At 36.5% G+C, this 20,540-nt stretch overlaps 1 protein-coding gene across 2 annotated transcripts in view; it reads left to right on the forward strand.

Moving 5' to 3' along the window:
• Positions 1 to 4,817: 4,817 nt before the first annotated feature.
• Positions 4,818 to 20,540, forward strand: part of LOC124165234 — a 41,798-nt gene continuing 26,075 nt past the window's right edge. For both annotated transcript variants that reach the window (XM_046542541.1, XM_046542542.1), the window contains exons 1-12: positions 4,818 to 5,025; positions 5,109 to 5,539; positions 5,699 to 5,866; positions 6,501 to 6,778; positions 8,029 to 8,175; positions 11,047 to 11,127; positions 12,304 to 12,463; positions 15,793 to 15,935; positions 16,815 to 16,964; positions 17,713 to 17,877; positions 18,642 to 18,851; positions 19,575 to 19,683. In XM_046542541.1, the coding sequence (XP_046398497.1) occupies positions 4,970 to 5,025; positions 5,109 to 5,539; positions 5,699 to 5,866; positions 6,501 to 6,778; positions 8,029 to 8,175; positions 11,047 to 11,127; positions 12,304 to 12,463; positions 15,793 to 15,935; positions 16,815 to 16,964; positions 17,713 to 17,877; positions 18,642 to 18,851; positions 19,575 to 19,683 (2,098 nt within the window). In that variant the 5' untranslated portion in view covers positions 4,818 to 4,969. The remainder of the gene's footprint in view (positions 5,026 to 5,108; positions 5,540 to 5,698; positions 5,867 to 6,500; positions 6,779 to 8,028; positions 8,176 to 11,046; positions 11,128 to 12,303; positions 12,464 to 15,792; positions 15,936 to 16,814; positions 16,965 to 17,712; positions 17,878 to 18,641; positions 18,852 to 19,574; positions 19,684 to 20,540) is intronic.

A 20,540-nucleotide genomic window follows, 5' to 3' on the forward strand; every position in this document is an offset into this window, starting at 1 on the left:
TCAGAATTAGGTATGCAGATAATGCGAAGTTAACCCGAGGAACAAGTTGTTGAGGAGAGGAGGCAAAATTGGTGATAAATATGTAGCTCTCCCATTCATACCTTTAGGTTTATTGTAGATGTATGGTATGCCCACAACATGTGAATTACAAGTACATAAATAGGTGTATGTTGTGAGCTTATATATGTTTTTTTACCTCTCATGGCTCTGGGAAGACCTTGGTGGCCTTGTGAGTGGAGGATTAGGCTGCGGATCCTTGGGGTCCTGATTCAAGTTAAGGATGAAGTCTGTGGTACCCTCCATGAACTTGCACTTTCCATTTGGTTATAATCCTTGAAGTGCAAGGTGGCAAGAACTTGTTTTGGGGTCAGCTCTCTAGCTACCTGAACCAACCTCTGTTGAAACTGCGAGAGTGAGTCTAGATACAGGGTAACCGGTAGAATCGAGAATTATGCTTGAATTTTTAGTCACTGGAATTATTCATGAATTTTTGCTCCTACCTGGAATTTCAAAATATTTTATTTCAAATTCATTTCACTTAAAATGTTGCCATTTCAATGCCCACTTTCTGGCCTATAATGTGTTTGTCATAATTTGTTTTTTTTTTAAATCTCAATTATCTCCGAAAGTAGCACAATCAGGCCTTTACATTGGGAGTTTAAACAATCAACAACCGACGATCACACGCATCCATGTCCTGGAAGGGGCAACCCATCCAGGCAGGACTAGAACCTGTGACCTTAGGTATGGTTGGCAAGTAATTATCCCCACCGCCTGCGTGGCCAACATCAAGTGCAGGGGGATCGGGTTGGAGTGGTGGCTAGAGTATTGGCTTCCCACCTGGCGGGCTCGGGTTCAAATCCCGGCGGTGGCAGAGAATTTTCAGAGACTGCTTGAATGCTGTGTGGAGGACATTTCAAGCGCGACACTCCATCTGTCAGATGGGATGTTAATCCGTGGTCCCCTTGGTGCCTTTTGTTAAGAGCAGGCTAATGCCGACACTGGGTTTCTCTCCACCCTTCCTTCCATACCCTTTCCACATGGCGCAAATGACCTCAACTGTCGGTTGCCTCCTCCAAGTACCATCAAGTGCAGTAGCAAAGTAGAATTTTTACAGTGCATTGAAACGTGGAATGTCAGACAAGACAACAGAATCGAAATGCCTTGCGCTATTGACTAGTAAGATTCAAAAACGGGAAGAATATATTTCCAGGTGACATCAACATCTACTTTGAGGTCAAAGCAGTTTCTTGACTTGCATTGCTTAAATATAAATATAGTTTTAAAATTAGCAATGAGAAATAATATATAGATATAAAGATATTTAAAATTATTGAAGTAACTTTGGATGTTTTTAAATTCTTACCTATCGTAATAATCACGTGATGTTAACCTAGAAGTTAGTAAAAATTTCCCTGGAAAATCTGGAATTATGCACGAATTTCTCTGCTTTGATTGGCTGGACACCCTTATATATGTACCAAACTTTCAATAATGGTTTTGTTGGCGTAAAGCTACTGCGTGATGTGGAAATGAGAATCAAAATTAGCCGTGGAGGTTGAGTTAGGATTATGGTCCTCTGCTTCACTGCTATGGTGAATGGTCCACAGCTACACTGTGGGGTCTGCTATGAGTGGCTTAGTGGTGCTGAGGATGCTTAACTCAAGGGGCTAACCAGGTTAAAGTACACACACTAGCTATGTATGCTACTGTGAAGTAGCATACATAGCTAGTGTAAGTCATCATGTACAGTAAAATCCTTCCAGTGCAGCCACTGCTGATCCCAAGAAAAATGGCCATTTGAAGGGGTGGCCCTTTTATCGGGGATTTTAAGGTAAATTACAAAATGTTAATGAGCATTATTATAATAACGGCTAAATAATATTTTTAACAACCATTGAATATGTATTTGTTTGACATTAACATTTAATTTCTAAAAAATGCTTATCTCCTTTGTTTAAATTGGTGACATTTTCTTTTAACTTGAAATATTTCTACGCAACTTTAAAGGATTTCTTAGAATTCTTTGCATTCCTCATCAATTTTTGGATGGAGGATTTTAATTTCAGAGGTAAATAAATTCCCTCACATGTTCCTTTATTTTAACTTTCTTCCCAATCTTGCAACACAGTGTTGTTAATAACTTATATCTACGTCCATCCACTGCTAAATTTTCTGCATGACACACTCCTACAACGACAACACAACTTTGACTTTTTGGTGCATTTCGCACTGTCACTGGCAAATGTTCAATTCGTAGCGGGTGGCAAGACTTCTCGAGTCAAGTCAAGACTCCCGACTTGGGCATTACTCGCCGCACCGTTTTTCCTGTCCCGACAATGCCAAGAAATGAGTGTCTCCACTGCTGAAACGACTCTCGCACAGCACTAATGATGGTGTGCTATAGCAGTATCTGCTAAAAATCCATGCTCATTTGTAATCAGTATCCTCATATACAGGCTAAATATAAACAGCTGAAATTTTAATGGCTATAAATACATTTTTAAAACCTCAGCAACTACATACATGTATGTGATCATAGCAATCCCCTTGTCAGTGGTATGTAGTAAAAGAAGCTTAATTTCTCAAACAAGCCCATACTTTTTCTGAATGGAATACATCTGAGGGTCTGGCTTATAGATATATTATTAGAAAAATATCAATCTCCCTCTGAAAATAAGTCCAAATCATCTTTTTGAAGGGCTTATGTCAGATACAACTAGTAAATCCTTGTTATCAGTTATCATCACTTCATTTTTATACGTATGTATTACATTTGATGTAATTGATAACCATAAGGGGTGCTCTCTAGAAATGGTATCATCCTCCTGTATTTTAGTCAAATGAAATACAGATATCTTTAATGCTAGAGATATTTTACTAAGAAGTGTTGAGATAAGAGGTGTATTACTGGTAGTATACTTTCACTTTCGGCCTCATTGGCTGACTTAACTGGGTTTATTCCAATGTTGCCTGAATCACCCAATGGATTTTACTATATTTGAACTTGTTCACTTTGGAGCTGAATCCCCCATCCTGGGTTCAGAGTTTGTTGGGCCACGATTATACTTATTCAGAGTGGTATGACCTACCAGTGGGTCTCGCGTAAGTTCATCTTCTAGCCCCAACCAAGATTTGGTGCTTCATTTGAGGGTCCTTTGCCAATGGGAGCAGGTAGATGGTAAGTAGAGGAACATGACGCAGTCCCACTGCAGTCGTGGACTCTGCTAGCGGCCCTTTATTAAGAGGACCTTGTGCATTGCCTCAATGCTAATTTCTGGGCTTTTCCAATACGAGAGTCAGATTGAAGCAAGTGTCAGACAGAGGCACCTGGGTATGCCAATGCCATCTTTTTCAACTGAAGTTGTCAAACTCCATTCTGAAGTGAGGTCGGGTAGTTGGACCGAGCAACACAAGGAATGTGTGTTTGATACAAAATTGCACATCAATGGCTTTTCTCGAATCACAACTTATGGGCCAAGTTGTGGATGAGGAGGAAGAAGTAGGGCCATTTTGCCCAGGGCCACCTACTTAGGGGAAAGTGTGACCCATCAGATGGTCTCACTCCACAGGTAAAATATGACATAATGGAGGGTTTTTAGACAAATACTGATCCCTACTGGGATTTAGATGACTTCAGAAAGTATACAAGAAGTTTGCCATCATATTAGGCAGCTAACATCAGTCTCCTCAGGGCCTTGTTTGTGTCTCCATCCAACAGAGACATGAATAACCATATCTGTTATTTTCTTCACGCATAATTCAATAATACCACCATGAGTTTCCACTACAACCACAAGTTGCACCTTCTCCTTGGAGGCAGAAAAATATATGTACTTTAATACCTGAGGTCAGAGAAAAAAATGCTGGATGTTGTAATAATCGCATGTTTATAGAAAGGTTCTAGAATAATTCAAAGACAAATATCAGTATTTGTCCTTTCAAAAATTGTGATAAATTTTCATGGCTATCTATATAGCCATCACCATCCGAATTTCCTTAATGAGGCTTCACAATGGACGGATAACACATCTGCTTCATTACGTTTCTTGTAAAATCTCCAAAGGTATCTTTTACCTCCATGTATTTCAGCTTAGAGCATGAAAGAAGGCAATCAACAGAATGAAATCCTTGATTAGAAAAAATCTTATACTTGGAATGTCACTGGAAGACATCAAAGAATGAATTATTAGATGTAACTTTCTATTGAAAATAATGAACTGCAGAAGATTCATGAATTGTTATCCGCTCTCATACATTATCATTCATTTATTCGTGTCAACAAGTTGAATGATATACGTATTGTTATAGTGTGGGCAGGTAGATAATTATGGAAAAATGGTTAAGTTTTCTTAGCAACTAAGATACTTATTTCCTCCTTGCTGATCCTCCACGGAGGATCCGACCTTAGAGAGAGAGTGTCTAGAATTAAATAGTAATATTATAGTTAGTTCAAGAAATAACAAATTGCCATTTCTTCAGTTGGCTGCGAGTAAATACCTTTAACATGTTGCCCTATAAAACGGTTTTATATCCCTCAGAGAGCTGAAGGTTATTTTTCAATGGTGGTCGTTCCTTGTTCATATGCCCCGAAAATATGGATTGCCCAGCCGTATTGAATTACTTTAAAATTAATCAATGCCGCGCCCAAATGCGCCAGAATAATATCCGCGGCCGCGAATGCAGCGCCCGCAGCGCCATTTCAAGGTGCGTGATGGCCTGCGTGCGGGACTTTCTTGTGGCGACCTTCCGTACTAAAAGGAAATGAAATAAGATTTCCGAACTCATGTGACGTCAGTGTTATTCGAAGCGGTTCAAAGGATGTGATTGTTATGGAAGTTGAGTCTGCAGTGTTAAAAACATTAGTTTTAAGTTTGGCATCGGCGTTGCCGCCAAAGAATTGAAATTCCATGAAATTCTGTAGCAAATGCTGCTGTAGATCAAGGAAACGAAAGAAGGTGTTCGTGGTATGGAAAATGAAACTGAGGATGAAATCCTCGCCAGAGCTTTGGAAGAAAGCCTCAGGTGGGACCCGTAATTTTGCGCTCAGGCACTGAGTTTTTCGTGTTGATTGATCTCAAAGAGCTAATAAATTTTCTTCCAAACAGGCATTACAGAGAGGTGGAATTGCCTCGTCTTTCGCAAGCAGAAAATCAAACATCATGTAACTCAGATGTAGAAGAACTAGAGGCAGGTGGTTGGGATTGTTGGGATGAATGGGATGAAGAACAAGTTGTAAATGCTGTACACGTCGGAGAAGCAATTGAGAATGGAGGAGTATCAGCAGATCCCCAGACTTCTAATTGGCAACCCGAAAAGAAAAAGTGCTCTAACTCAATTGACGTTTACATTCATAAGGAAGTGTTGCCTCGGAAGTCTGTCGTTTCTGTCGGCGAAGTTGGTGATGATGGTGCCGACGGATTTGATAAGGAAGCTGGGAGAACGTGGATATATCCATGCAATTATCCCGTGAGAAAATATCAGCTTGATATAGTTCATTCAGCCTTGTTTGACAACACTTTGGTCAGCTTGCCCACAGGTAAATGACCATATCATTATATATATTTTTTTACTTAGAAAAAAAAAATATCAGCTCGTATGATTATAGGCTAAACTTACAATTTTTCAATTATATTTTCAATAAGTAATGATCGTGTAGGGTGATGTTTTTATTTTTCTACCATTTACTCCATAAAAGGTCTTGGAAAAACTTTTATCGCTGCTGTTGTTATGTACAATTTTTACCGATGGTTTCCTCGAGGGAAAATTATATTTCTTGCCCCCACTCGACCACTTGTTGCCCAGCAGATCCATGCTTGCTACGACATTATGGGGATTCCTCCAGAAGATACGGCTGAGCTCACTGGTAAGGTTTGTTACCATATAGTTTTCTAAAGATTTGGTACTACACTTGGGCAGAACATAATGTGACGATGATATGGTTGTCATTTTACCTAAGCCAAATGAATTTTTCACGGTCAGTGCAAATAACTTAGCACGTCCGTCAGTGTTATATGGCTAACAAAGTCACTTGTTACATGCAGTGCTTTGGATAAGAATTGATGGTTGGGTAGCACCTCAAAGAAGAGTTACTATCGATAGTGTGATATGTTAACCTATAGCGTAAATGGAGGCTCAAGAAAGAAGTCATCCAATTATGCTTAAATTCCCCTTTTCAAAGTAAGTTTTCTTATCATCAACCTATGTAGAAATGAGAATAAAATACTGTTTAAAAATTAGTGAACTTGAGCAGACATCGTAAAACCGTAAAAATGGGACTGTAAGTTTTGTCTTTGGAGTACATTTGTTCTATATACTTATTGGTGTGAATGCACTCTATATTAATATATCCTTACGAATTCGTAGTCTTTCACTGAAGTGAATGTTGGGTTTTTAATAACTATGACTTCAATAAATTTGCTACTTAGGCTTATTTTTCCTTTTGTTTGTAATACTTATTATATATTCTATTAATGAAATTGCTTTATTATATTTCACAGGATCAAAAGTTGGTGTTCACAGAGCTGTAGCTTGGAAAGAGAAACGTGTCTTCTTTGCTACTCCCCAAGTTTTTGCGAATGACCTGGGTACTGGACTATGTCCTGGAGAATTAGTACGTTGTGTTGTAGTGGATGAAGCTCATCGTGCTGCCGGAAACCATGCAATATGTCAATCTTTTAGGAGCCTATTCCGCCTGAGGGAGCAATATCCAATGTCACGGTTTCGTGTGGTTGCTTTATCTGCAACTCCTGGAAAAAATCCGAATGCTGTAGTTGGAGTGAGTAAAATAATTTGTTTCATTTCATGTAAGTTTGTATGAAACTTTACGGTATATATTGTGATAACAAGTCCCTTATTTGGCTTAAGTGTATTTTTAAGGGCTATATAGAAGCTTGAAAGTCCTATCTGCTGGATGAATAATATCACCATCGATATTTACTGTTTTCATAATGAAAATATGTTGCTGTTTCAATTGAACAACCTACATACTATTCATGGTGAAACAAAAACACAGTACTATTCCACAAAATTTATTTAAGCTGTCAGCTTAAACTTACTTATGACAGCTTAAACTTATGACAGCTTAAATAAATTTTGTGGAATAGTACTGTGTTTTTGTTTCACCATGAATATTTCATCGTTCCACCAAGTAACGCCCAAATCAGTTGATTTTATTTACCTACTTACTAATTTCATTGTTTCATAGTGACATGACTACGTCAAACACAAATATGTCCTTGTATTTTCAAAGGTAATTGGTTTGTTTATGAACAAGCAGTGCACTGACTTGCTGATGTTTTTGTGGCTTCTTGTTAAAGTAAGGCTGATGTTTCCTCTCCCTTGCCTTGATCACATCAGCCCTAAAGAGGTCTCCAGCTAAGGATAGGGAAACCCCAAAAACATCAGCATATTATCTATGGGCCACAATTGTTTTTACATTTTAAATTTGTGTACTATATGTTTGCAATAATTGGTTTCCACGAGGACTCTCCCTCTCTTAAGTGTTAAAACTGATTTACTCATTCACTGCAGCACCAATTTATTGTAGTTTGGTGACGAGCAAAGTTCTTTTTTTCTATTTACTTGGTTTACACCAATTGGCCTCAGCCATAGCGAATGTTTTAACAGCTAATAACTATGCAGGTCATGGGTTATCTAACTGTGATCTATGGTATTCACAAGTCTTTATACATATCTCATCTATGCCTGAGGACTTTCTGTGTCGACAGTTTTGAAGACAAAATTGTCGACACCGAATAAAAAAATACCTCCAGATCTAGTTTTCTTATCCCTTATCATTCCTTAATTTTAGAGAAGTACATATATGATCCTTTATCAGACTTTAATTTATCCATTACGAGGCAAATGAATTCATGTAGAAATTATTTTATTGGTCTTGAATGTTCCTCCAAACAGTTTCATGAGTGAATTGTTTGCATTTAGAGTACATATTTGGGACACTGGGGGATATATTTTTTCATTGCTTTTGTGTTAAATGGTGGATGTATTAATTTACTCTTTTTTAAGGTTGTTTCAGCATTGCAGTTATCAAAGTTGGAACTACGTGATGATCTCTCTCCTGATGTTGCTCCTTATACCCATCGGCGTAATTTAGAGACAGTGGTTGTTCCTCTGGGCCCAGAGCTGACTGAAACTCGTGATAAACTGATGGTGGTAAGAAAGTTTTTATTTTAGTTATCATTGTAATTTTATTAAATATATTATTGATTAATTTGTTTTCAGAAGGAAATAAAAATTACCGTATTTCTCCGAATATAGTCCCCCCCCTAATTTTGAGACCTCAGTTTTGGGAAAAAATTAAAAAAATGCAATTGAAAATACCGTATAAGCGCGTGTAAGAGGCGCACCTTTTTTCCCAAACATTGCAGCCGAAAATGGGGGTGCGCCTCTTACACAAACTTCTTATCTTCCCCCCCTCCCCTACCCGGTCGCAAGTCCAAGGGGAACTGAGGGGCCTTGGTTTACAGCGTGAGTCAGTCATATGAAATCCTGGGTAAAAATCAAGCGGCAGGTAGGGGAGTTTCTCCCTTAGTGACGTATTTTTAAAATGCTCCTGTTTGAATTTCTTGTAAGCATCGCGCCGTCACGTCGGTACCCCAGAGGTGAAAATTGAAAGGATCGCGCGGGGTGATTCGCTCCGGAGCGCGCGCTAAATTTACTGCCACGAGTCATTTATATCCCGCGGCATTTATACTGCATATATTAATCGCTTATCAAACGTATAGAATCGCGTAGTTTTGAAGGACATACCTGGTTCGTCAGCATCTGTCTTGCCGAGCAATTTCCATTACGCTGAGCACCTGATTTTTCAAAAATTATCTTCAGACGCTAATATGAGGATTTTTGCAACTGAAAATTATATTGGTGTCAAAACCTGCGGTTTAAAAAATTCGAACGAGTGTGTTCATTGTTGGACTAGCGCTGAAGGAGAGGTCGAGGGGAAGGAGCGCGCTCCATATTTCAAGCTACGAGGCTATGAGCGAAGGAGCAAGGGAAGAACACGTCCGATCTTGCGTGTGACGTCGTTCCCTTTAAAGTGAAGAGGCGAAGGCACAGCAATGTGATATACGCAGTTTGCGTTGCCTGAAGTTTCCAGTCCGTCTCGTCTTGTTTGAATGCGCTTATGCTACGCTTGTTTCTTCCGAAATTGTGCTGTTAGGACTAAGTTGAATATTAGTAGCCTTGTTTTAGCTATAAATCTTTGTGTCAATCAATTAGAGCTCAAAAAACTTAAATGCTGTCAGATATACGTCGCGTTAGGTCTAATTCTTTTTATAACTTCGTGCGTGTCATACAATTGCTGAAAGATATCGAGATATATTTTCGAGCTCAGAAGGTGACTCACCTAGCTTTTGACCTCCAGAAACTCGGAGAATTGAACCTGGTAGACCGAAAAAGGTCAGTTGGTGAGATGGGGTAGGGATGAAACGCGTTTCCATTGATCCCCTGTAACTTGATAATTTCCTATTTTCCTATGGAGTCCCGGAAAGGAAAAAAACGGCCCCTTGCACACACACCGAATTTGGACGGCCGGTAAAATATCGGCCGATATTTTACCGGCGAAGCGATGCTTGCACACACGTCGGATTTTTACCGGTCAAACGATGAGTTGCTATGTTTTTGAGCCGGCGACGGCGATCCACAGTGACAATGGCCGGCAGCTAACCGGCATTTAGCCGGTGCCGGCGCATGTTCGGTACGTGTGCAAGCTCCAATGCTCTCCCATTGTTCACTATTGGAATGTGGACGGCCGATATTTTACCGGCCGTCCAAAATCGGTGTGTATGCAAGGGGCCTTAAATGTAGGACGTGGTTATTTTCCTAAGGCGCTGAGATTGCCCCGATTGTTGTCCTATCTCTTGGGAAGGTTCATGCTATGTGCCTGTCGTGTTTTGCCTTAAAATTTTCCACGGCTGTAATTCTATTGTAATACTCCTGCGAGAGCTTTTAAACGAAATTGTTCGTGAGTAGGACAAGCAACGTAGAGCGATGACGTATGCGAAGAGAGGATCGGAACTCTTTCTACTCCCTCTTATGCCGCTATTATCGCCGCAGTTATCAAAATGTCCTCTTTCAAATAGTACTGAAAGAGGAAATTTCGATAACTGTTGAAATTCCAGGCATACGTCTGCAACACCGCACGATAGGATAAAAAAAATACCGTAAAATATTTTTTCTTTATAGCTTCCTTCCTCAAAATAGGGGTGCGCCTCTTACACAAGCTTATATGGTAGTCCCCCCTTTACTTTTACTGCGGGCATTTTTGGAAAAAAAGGGGGGACTATATTCAGATCAATAGGGTAAGTGGAATCATTCCTTGTCCTACTGAATTTTTCTCATGTGACAATTGATGTGAATACTTAGACTAATGAATTTTGAACACTCATGCTACCAATGGTAACTTATTTTCTGAATGTATAGCTTGAGATGCTCGAACATGAATATAAACTTTGTGCATCTGTTGTCCTAAAAAGTGACATCATAATAATTTCTTGTGATGTAAACTCTTTGTTGGAGAAAATCCATGCATAATGTTTTCCTGTTTTAATATATAATAATATTTTTTTAAATATTGGTGTGAGGCGTGAGTGATTGTAGTGTTAATTTTGGGTGGTTTTCAAGTGTGGGTTACACTGCATTTATAAAGATTAGAAATGTATCTTAAATTCCAGAAAACATTTGCTAACTCAAATGTGTTTCCATGCAGTTTTAACATTGCTTTAAAATTTACTATTTCTTCTTCCACATGGTGGTGTTCCATTAATAGGTTTTTAGCCAAAAACTTCCACTTAGGCCACTTTTATTTTAAAGTAGGTGACCCAGGTTTTAATGATGGTGATTTTTCAATTAAACCTGAGTTGCCTATTTCACAATAATAGTTGTATTGATAAAAGTTTTTTTTGCCTGCAAACCTTATCATTGATTTATTCAAACTTAAAAAGTGCAGTGAATACTCCATGATGTCACATTTTAAATTATCTTTTCTTATTCTTACTCACTCCCTTTCTTTGTTATTTGTTTCAGATTTTGGATGTTTTTCTTGATCGGCTTATCAGGCGCAATTTGATATACTGCAAGGATAAATCAAAATTGTCCAGATTTCAGGTTAGTTATTTTTGTAAATATTGATGACTGGATAAATGTGTATCAACTTGTATTTAATTTAGCTTTCAAGGCATATAAACTTATACTAATTTGATTTTTTCATATATTTAAATGCCTTGGGTCATATTATTTGTAGTATATCTCTTTATAATTGTTTTAGAACCATTATTAGTAACTCATTTTAAAGCCATATATTCACATCAGGCATCTAGTAATATTTACATGGATTTATTACTATTTCTTATAATTATGAAATGTTAAAAAACTTAATTACTCCACATAAATTTAATACTGACCTAGATTTCGACGTGCCATGTCAAAACCTAGGTCATACAGTTTAAATTTATGTGAAATTATGAAGTTTTTTTTTTACATTTCATAATGTTAAGGCAATTCCATGAAGTCATGCCAGAGATAACAAATTACATATTCTATCATTATTTGGTATAAATATTTCTACTAATTGTTAAATATATTTTGTGAAACACTCTAAGAATTAGCCAGAAAATTTATTATGTAATCTACACACATTAATCTTACTATGGCAAAAATAAAATATAGATGCTGCTCATAAACGAGATTTTATAAATATTTTAACATTTACTATCTGGGTCAACCAGTGTTCCACTTCACCCATTAGAAATACAAACAGGAGGCTATACATGCTGTAGGTATCAATGAATGCACTTATTGTTGCAGAGTGTTGAAGAGTTTTGCTGACTTTTCAATGGAGGAATTCAGAATTTAAAAAGGAAAGAAAAAACAAAAATGTGTAGTCTCTTCGTAAATGAATTCCAAAAGGGCATTGTGCAGAGAGATTCAATAATTCTTCCTCACATTATTGGAAGTATATTTATCAGTACAAAGTTTAACTGATACATGATACTCATAATATGTACATATAAAAACATTGAAAATGACTATGATTTAAATATTAATTCTTTATTTTTTATCAATATATTGTGTTAGCAATTTACTATGAAAACAATATTTTGGTTAGATTTTAGTTTTTTTCAAATTATGAACTGTAAAAACTAAGCCATAAAAAATTTTGTGCTGATAAAGATGGCCATTTTTTAAATACCCAGTATTCTGCTGTTTTTTATTTATTTTTGTCAGACTTCAATTGGTAATTATTTTAATTTTGGTTTAATATTTGTTATCTTTTATTCTTAGCTTCTTCTTGCTAGGGATAATTTCAGAAAAAATGCCCAGTCAATGAATTACTCGGAGAAGAGCCTTGTGGAAGGAGACTTTGCCACCTGCATGTCTTTAGTTCATGCAATGGGGTTGCTCCTGACTCATGGAGAAAGGACATTCATGAGCTTTGTGCAAGGTAATATACCTAATTTAGAGCAAGAGAATAAGAAAATTTTCTTCAGGAAGGAAGTTTTGTGGAAATATTAATGAGAAACAATTTGAATGAATAACTTAATATTTGTTTTTCCTCGGAATTTTTTTTTAATCGCGACCACTGCAGTTAGTCAGCTTTGGGAGCATCGGCCATACCTACCTCCCCACTTCTGCACATTCCTTGGCTCTTACATCCTGGGGAAGACCCAACCCCATCGCCTCCTCCCTCCCAACTTGTATCCCCCTCACCTTTACAGTTCCCTACCAACTCCCCATGGTTCTTATGTCTACCTTAGGTGTCACCCCTCTTGAATTTTTGATGTGCACCTCTGTATTCCTCACCAGAAGTTGACGTTCACCGTTGAAACCATGGTCGTGATTTAATGAAAAATTATTTGGAAAAACAAAGTTTAAGTCATTCATTCAAAATGTTCCAAGAATTCCACTAAGTATTGTTGTAAACCAACAACTCTATTAATGAGAAAAACAACTATGTATTTCTTATGCTATTGAAGTGAATATCTTGGTTGCCAGATGATATTATGTTATCATATTATGTGAGTCGTTATGCTAAAACTGCTGAAGAGCAGAGGTGGGAATTCATTAAGTGGCTCCAATGTAAATTTTTTATGGAATATGATATTTGTACCAGTGGGTGTATCATTATTTCAGTACCAGTGTACAAAAATCATTTCCTTTTGCTTAAAAAAACAGACTGTAAGATAGCTAGAAAGTGAATTTATATACCTGTTTATTATTGATGAGTCAATTTCAATTCTTTTTGTTTTTGGTTCAGTCCTTGATTCTAGCTCTTAATTTAGCATTCAAATTGCACAATTTTCAATAGCGAAAAGAGGTTTTTATCCATTTGGATGCAGATGTATTTAATATTCATTGCATTTTTGAGTGAGTTTCTTTTTTCTTTTGCTGAAAAAATTGTTAAGCAATCAGAGCCATTGTGGAGACTGATTTTAATGCCAGTCCTGAATAGCCACTTTTGAAATGATGTCTTGATAAAAAATTTCTTGCATTATTAGTAAGGTGTGTAACCTTGATGTGTTCTGTATGACAGTGGGCATTTAGTATGAAGGATGAGGGAACTCAAAACTCAGAGAATTAGTGCAGTTGAAATGAATTGTGTCATGGTGAGTTGTAGCTTCTCTGTCTCTGTTTTCTAAGACAATATCAAGAATGTTCTCAAATAACCTTAGTTTGAGTGGAATGAATCTACCAGATGCTTCATCATTGGCGTTTTTCTTTCGAGGCAGGACCTGAACCTTCGACTCAGCTGGCTGCGCTGTTATCAGATAATATGTATATTGCTCTCCCCCTCCTGATTCCTGTGCTGGATACATACTATTTGTATTAGATGCTATCTAATGGTGCTACTTGCGAGATATTTTATATCTAGCTGAGAAAACTTATCTCTAATCATTTAAAACCCATTGTATCAACTTCCTCAAAACAGCCACCTTTTTTTTATATTTTTAGGTGAATCTTACCCCTATAAACCTAGGAATACTTTGATGTAGTCAAACAGAGTAGAAGTCATTAGTGTAAGGTATGGTCTTTAGTGAGAGTTTTGTTATGGTTAATGACATATTTTGTGATACGTAGTTAATGCTGCTAAGCATTGAGGGTTAACCTGTAAGTTAAGAGTGCCTATATTAGCCCCCCCGCAATAGGTCATGAATTTTGTGACAGTTATCATTTGAATATTGCTACCCCGATGACACAATCAGATCACAATCAAACACTGCAATGCTATTGAAAATGAAAAATTATAGCATATATTACATATACAGTGGAACTTGGTTAGTACGTTCCTCCTTAGTACGTTTTCCTCTTTAGTACGGCGATTTCCCTCGGTCCCGGTACCATCCGAACAAAATACAGGTAAAAGAATTTGGTTAGTACGTTTGAAAAAATTGCGCTTTCCTGGTTAGTACGCTCAATTGCTTGCCGTGACGCAACCCGCAATTCGTTCTCTAGTGTCTTCTTAAGGGTCGCAAGCGTCTGAATTCATGATTTAATTTATTATTATTAGCCATTAACATTCTTCCATTCATTCCACATCTCTTTCTTCTACCGTAATTTATCCAAATGCATTTCTGAATTCTTGTGACGTGCTGAATAATAAAATGCGGCCATTTTTCGGGAATGTCTGACTATGAAAAACTACAGCCAATAAGAAGCCCCAATTTTCCCCACCCCGAGCTCCTCACCTTCTGTTGCCATGGGAGTGCCCATTGCTGCGCACCAAGTTCGTGAGTGGGCAATTGTTGCTATTGCACGAGTTATCATGATGATGAAATGAGTCTTAACGGTATTAGACAATTCCCACATTATCTTAAGCAGTGCTGCTCCATAAACTCGACATCGTGCGTATTTACTTGACTACTGTTGCGGGAGCAGACGTACCTCTGGATCTCCACGCGAAGCTTAGCTTAAAAATACTTGATCTCGGAACGAAAGCAGACGACATTAGACAAATTTTGAAAGTAAATTTCAACTGTTTAATATAAAATTTTCTTGTAATTACGTCGTAATCTAATAATCTTGCGTGTCATCAGTTGATATATCGATCGATTTTACAATCGAAATGGTATAATTCCAGAAGCGAATGTCTACGGCTGTTGCCGTAATTTGAAAGTCAATATAATTTTGCCCAATTTTTATGATGTTTAAAAAACCAGTTGACTTACTCCGGGTTGTTGTTATATTCTCTGAGTACGCTGTGAGAAAGAAAAATGACTTGTCTGAGCTTCACTCGTCCTCGTTCTGTAAATATATATAGGATAAATCACGGGAGATAGACGCCGTAATCATGGAATCTCCGGGATGTCCATGAAAAATTGCGATTTTTATTCACATGGTATTGTTTTTCATGGTAGCGCTCATTTTCTTGATTTTAAATGTGAAAAGAGTTCAGGAAGGCGATCCTATGAGAACTACCGATAGTAATTGTAATTATGACGACTTTTTCACTGATTGCAATAACCCCGACTGCTATTATTTACTTTCCTCGTTAGTACGTTTTCCTGGTTAGTACGTTCATTTTTCGTGGTCCCTTCAGAAACGTACTAACCAAGTTCCACTGTATTAGAAATTGTTGGCAAAGCATCAAATTGGGAGAAGTTCTATAATTAGCTTTTTAAGTCAAGTACATTCTTCTTCCAAGCTGGCCAGTTCCATCAAATCTTACTTTTCTCCATGATTTTGTCTTGAATGTGATTGTGTCTAATGTTAGAAATTAGAAATACATATATGCTAAATCTGCTAACTTTTTACACTGGTGTTTAAAATTTTCAGCCATTCTGAGTGGGGACAAAGGCTATGCTGTGGTCAAGAACCGATTGAGCAATAACATTCCCCTTCTGACATTACTTCAGCATCTCCAAGAAAAACTTGGTCAGACCATGCCTCAACCAGCTCCCAATGCTTCACAGTCACAGGTAAGTGCTTTGGTGCTTGTTTTATTTTTTATTTTTTGAGAGATTATAGTGATGGTGTGGTGGATGCTGAGAGGGTAAAGATAAGATCAAATGCTGCCTTGATCCCTCGAGTAAGAAAGTGACGTAATGTATTTTTCTATTAGTCTCTCCTCATATTGAAATAAATATTTATAGTCGAATGGCAGGATAAAGCAAAAACACCCCATTGCAGTTTAGAGCAGAACAAAATTCTTTAAATAAATAAAAGATTGTAGCACTTTTCCACAAAACTTACTGCGTATAATGCATTTCGGCTCACAGAGCCATAATCTGGTACAAGACACTGCAAAACATTTGGAAATCCTAAATAGCCTTTTTTTCATGGCCTTAAAACTTGATCCATATTTTCACTGATGAATTCTAATTTTTAGGATTATATGATATTTTCATTTATATCATTTGTTTCATAGTAATTGAGGCTCAAAAAGTATTAAATTTCCTTAAAGGAATCAATTTTTTAATCTTAAAATCTTGAGAAAAAAGGGTTGTATCGCAACATTGAAAAGTGCATTTAAAACAGCCAAAATTTCTTAAAGAACCACATTCAGTGTTCTGATTGCTGCGACCTATGTTACTGTTGAAACGACATCCAATGTCTTCCTCTTGGCTTTGGCAGTTCTTGCTTCTTCTCTAGGAAAAGAAATAATCAGCTGTTGACAAGCTTGTTTATTTCATACTTCCCAGTAAAGTTGTTGGAAATGGCACGAAAGACTCATTTTTTGTGTCAATGTGTAGCAATTTATTGATGCATCTGTAAGATCATCTTCTTTTTATAAAATATTTATGGAATATGGCAAAAATAAACGTTTTCTATCAATAAAAATTTATTTTGAATTTCAGGGAATGGCTGCAGAATTACAGGGAGATCAAAATGGAAACTCATTCATTACTAGCCATCCAAAAATGGATCACCTTAGGGATATTGTTGTCAAACATTTTGAAAATTTTCAAGCAACTGGTGAATCAACGCGTGTCATGATTTTTTGTGAGGTATGGTCAAAATTTGTTACTTACCCATTAATGGTTCTAATTGAAGTGCTTATGAATAACATATTAAAAAGATGCAGTGGTGGATCCAGAATATGGACAAGTGTTGGCTAAGGGGGTAAGTAACCTCCAAACAGTAGTGTGGGGTCCTAACAAAATTGCTATTTTATCTAGTGTAAATTAGATACCTTAGGGTGGGGTGTAGTCGCATCAGTTCCTCTCTGGATCTGCTGCTGATATAATGGAAAAGTGATGATGATAGATCATGGATGAACTTTGAATGAATGTTTGGACTTTGTGGTGCAATCCACTAACTCTTTATTTTCTGTGTGCTACGGGAGAAAGGGTATCCCAACAAAATTTGTGTGCTGTGGGAAAATCGGACCCTTTCTTATGGTACATCAGTCTTAAGGATGAGGCAAGAGAAATTTAAATACGGCCTTCTTTCGGCAACCAAGATTGCAACAAAGTAATGGCTGGCTACCTGCCCCAAGCATAATTCGTTTTGGTTACCAGAATGGCGGGGCATTCGATATCCTTTAAAATATACTTTCCATTTTACTTTACCCCACTTAATTGCCTCACTCTGTTTTACCTCCCATTTTACTTTGCAAATATGTACCTAAGGAAATGTCATTGTGATAATGATGATGCAGCACCCACCCCCTAATATGAACTATCTGAATTTTTATATCTGAAAACAGCAATTTAATTAAGAGTATTCTATGTGACCATTTATTTATATTTCTAGTTTAGGGATCCTGTGATGGAAATTTGCAACATGCTTATGCAGCATTGGCCTTTGATTAAACCAATGAGCTTTGTTGGCCAGGCATCATCTACAGTTCAAGTTGATGCAGATATGCCTGGTCCTACCAGGGGAACCAAGGGGTTTACACAGAAGCAGCAACTCCAGGTATTGTTTGTAATGCATGCATGCAAAGCTTATTTATTCTTATACTTTATGTTCATAATTTAGAAAGACTGTGATGGGTTGGTTCAGTTTTTTGGTTCTCAATCACACCGGATTTTCAGTTTTGAAACAATCAGAATTGAAGTCATAAATAATTGTTACCTAAATAATTTGTGCTAAACCTAGTTTGAAAACTTTCTTCGAACATAGTTTGCATTACTTATGTGAGTGATGTTATGAATTCATATACTTTTGAGATCAGATGACGTATAATTTTTTAGCAGTTCTCTTTGACATGCCAAAAATCTTTAATAGGATGAAAATGAAACACCTGTAAAGAACCAAATGCAAAAACCAAGAGTAAGAACCAATGCGAGGAACCCAATCAAAATCAGAACGAACAGAATTATCAAAGCGATCTATTTTTAGTCATAAGAAATTTAAAACCTGTGTATTGTTCATCTGTTGAAAAAGGCGAAATATTAAATGCTGTGCATCATTCTGGGTGTTATTTTCAATGCATGAATTTGGGATTATATATTAGATTTTTATATACATAATGCCAGAGGGTTAGAATGTTGGATACTAAATCATATCAAAATATTTTTAGGTGATTGTTTACTGTTGTCATTTAAGTGTGCAATTAGCCAAGAGTGTGAGTTTGCAAACCTGTATGCCCCTCAAATTGTCATTCCTGAAATGTTCTTATCTTTGAATACTTCGAGGTACATAATTTTATATTTGATGAACCATTTGTTCCCATGTAGGTTATTCGTAGATTCCGAGAAGGTGGCTATAATGTATTAGTATCCACTTGTGTCGGTGAGGAAGGTTTGGATATCGGTGAAGTGGATCTCATTGTTTGCTATGATGCTCCGCATGCATCACCTTTACGTTTGGTGCAACGTATGGGGCGCACGGGAAGAAAGAGAGAAGGAAGAGTCGTTACCCTTGTGACAAAGGAGATTGAGGAGCAAGTGAGTATTATTTCATTTTCAATACACTTTGTTTCTTTGTTCTTGAAATACCTAAACATATCAGTTGCATAGCGAGAGAGTCTAAGGTTGTTATTTTAATGTTTGATTTAAGGGGGATCTTTCCAGAGCATAAATCGAGTTCTTATTTAATTGTGGTTTTGTGAATAAAACCTATTCAGGTACTTAAAGCAAAAATTCATTGTATGCATATGGTTATTTCTTATAAAAATCATCTTAAAATTTGTAACTTTAAAACTGCTAATATAATTTGTGAAAACCCTTCAGGACTACCACCAGGTCTGGGACTTTCCAGTCTATTTGTCGAAAGAACATTAATAATGTATATTTATTCATTTTTGCTAGACTGCAAATTTTCTGATTGAGCTTTTTATATCTAGAGAAAAGACCCCTTTCATAAACCCTCCCCAAAATATTTTTCTGTCTTTTTTATCTTCTTGCTATTAATTATATGAATAATTTGTGACTTTGCCATTAAAACAGATCATAGTTTGCTTTACTCATCGCTCATTAGATTAGTCGGTTAATTAATCTTTCCTCTTTTCTTTGCTCACATGTTCTTGTAAAATATTTTTTCTGAAAATTATAGTGTTTCTTACTTAAGATGATGAAAAAGAAGATTTAATAATTAGATTTCTTCTTACTCTGGATTGCTAAACATTATTTATTTTAAAAAAATTTTGATTTCCATATTTTTTATTCAAGAAACATCGTCAAGGACTTCGCCAGAAGGGTATGATGTTAAAATCATTATTGTCAAGCAAGGTGCTTGAAACCTCATTGTGCCGCAACAATGCCCGTGTTCTTCCTCCAGGTTGGTAAATATGTTTGTAACACCATGTAATAAATAGCAAATTTAAATTATTTACATTAATTACTTATATATTGATATACTTACGTAGGAGAACAAATTTCCCTTTCAGTATTCTACTCAAGGTTGATTGATTTAAATCACGATTTTAATCACTCGATTTTTATTTTAAAAAATCAGGTGATTTAAATCATAATGTGATCTATATGTTTGATTTTTATTGAGTCAAGAAAAGGAAGCTGTACGTGTATAATTTTGATTTTTATGTCTTAATTCATACAATGATTTGACAATTATCAGCTCAATGGTGGCTGTTAAATATAAATGATACTGTAGGAATGCATGTAACATGAACATTTTTAAAAATCTTACAATTTCAGTTTTTTAATAGAAAATACAATTAGCGCAAAGAAAATCATCAGTAAATTGACAGATAATAAATTGAGCCACATTTCATTCTTAGAAAAATTCCATGACCTGCATCAATTTTTAATGAGAGTGAGTGTAAGTGAGTAGTCGGTCAGTCAGCCCAAAGTAAAAGTGGGATCAAGGAAAAAATTGTTTTTTCTTCTAATTACAAGGGGAAGGTAGTGCACTATGTCACATAAATGAAGGCACAATAAAGGAAAAAGACAACATTCGACAATTAGATTAAACAAAAATTTTACAACGAAGTTGCATATTTTACAGCATGAAGAGCAAATATAAGTTGTCATTTACTATAATGATTTAGCCAATTACAGACAAAGTGAGTGATATAGGATATTAATAAATACCTCATGTCACTCACTAATCATGGTTAACAAGTGTTTTTATGTTGAGAAGTTCGTATATACAAAAAGAAAACCATGTACTTATCA

The sequence above is a fragment of the Ischnura elegans genome, chromosome 9, assembly GCF_921293095.1.
Source record: "Ischnura elegans chromosome 9, ioIscEleg1.1, whole genome shotgun sequence".
In the NCBI taxonomy this organism is placed as follows: domain Eukaryota; kingdom Metazoa; phylum Arthropoda; class Insecta; order Odonata; family Coenagrionidae; genus Ischnura; species Ischnura elegans.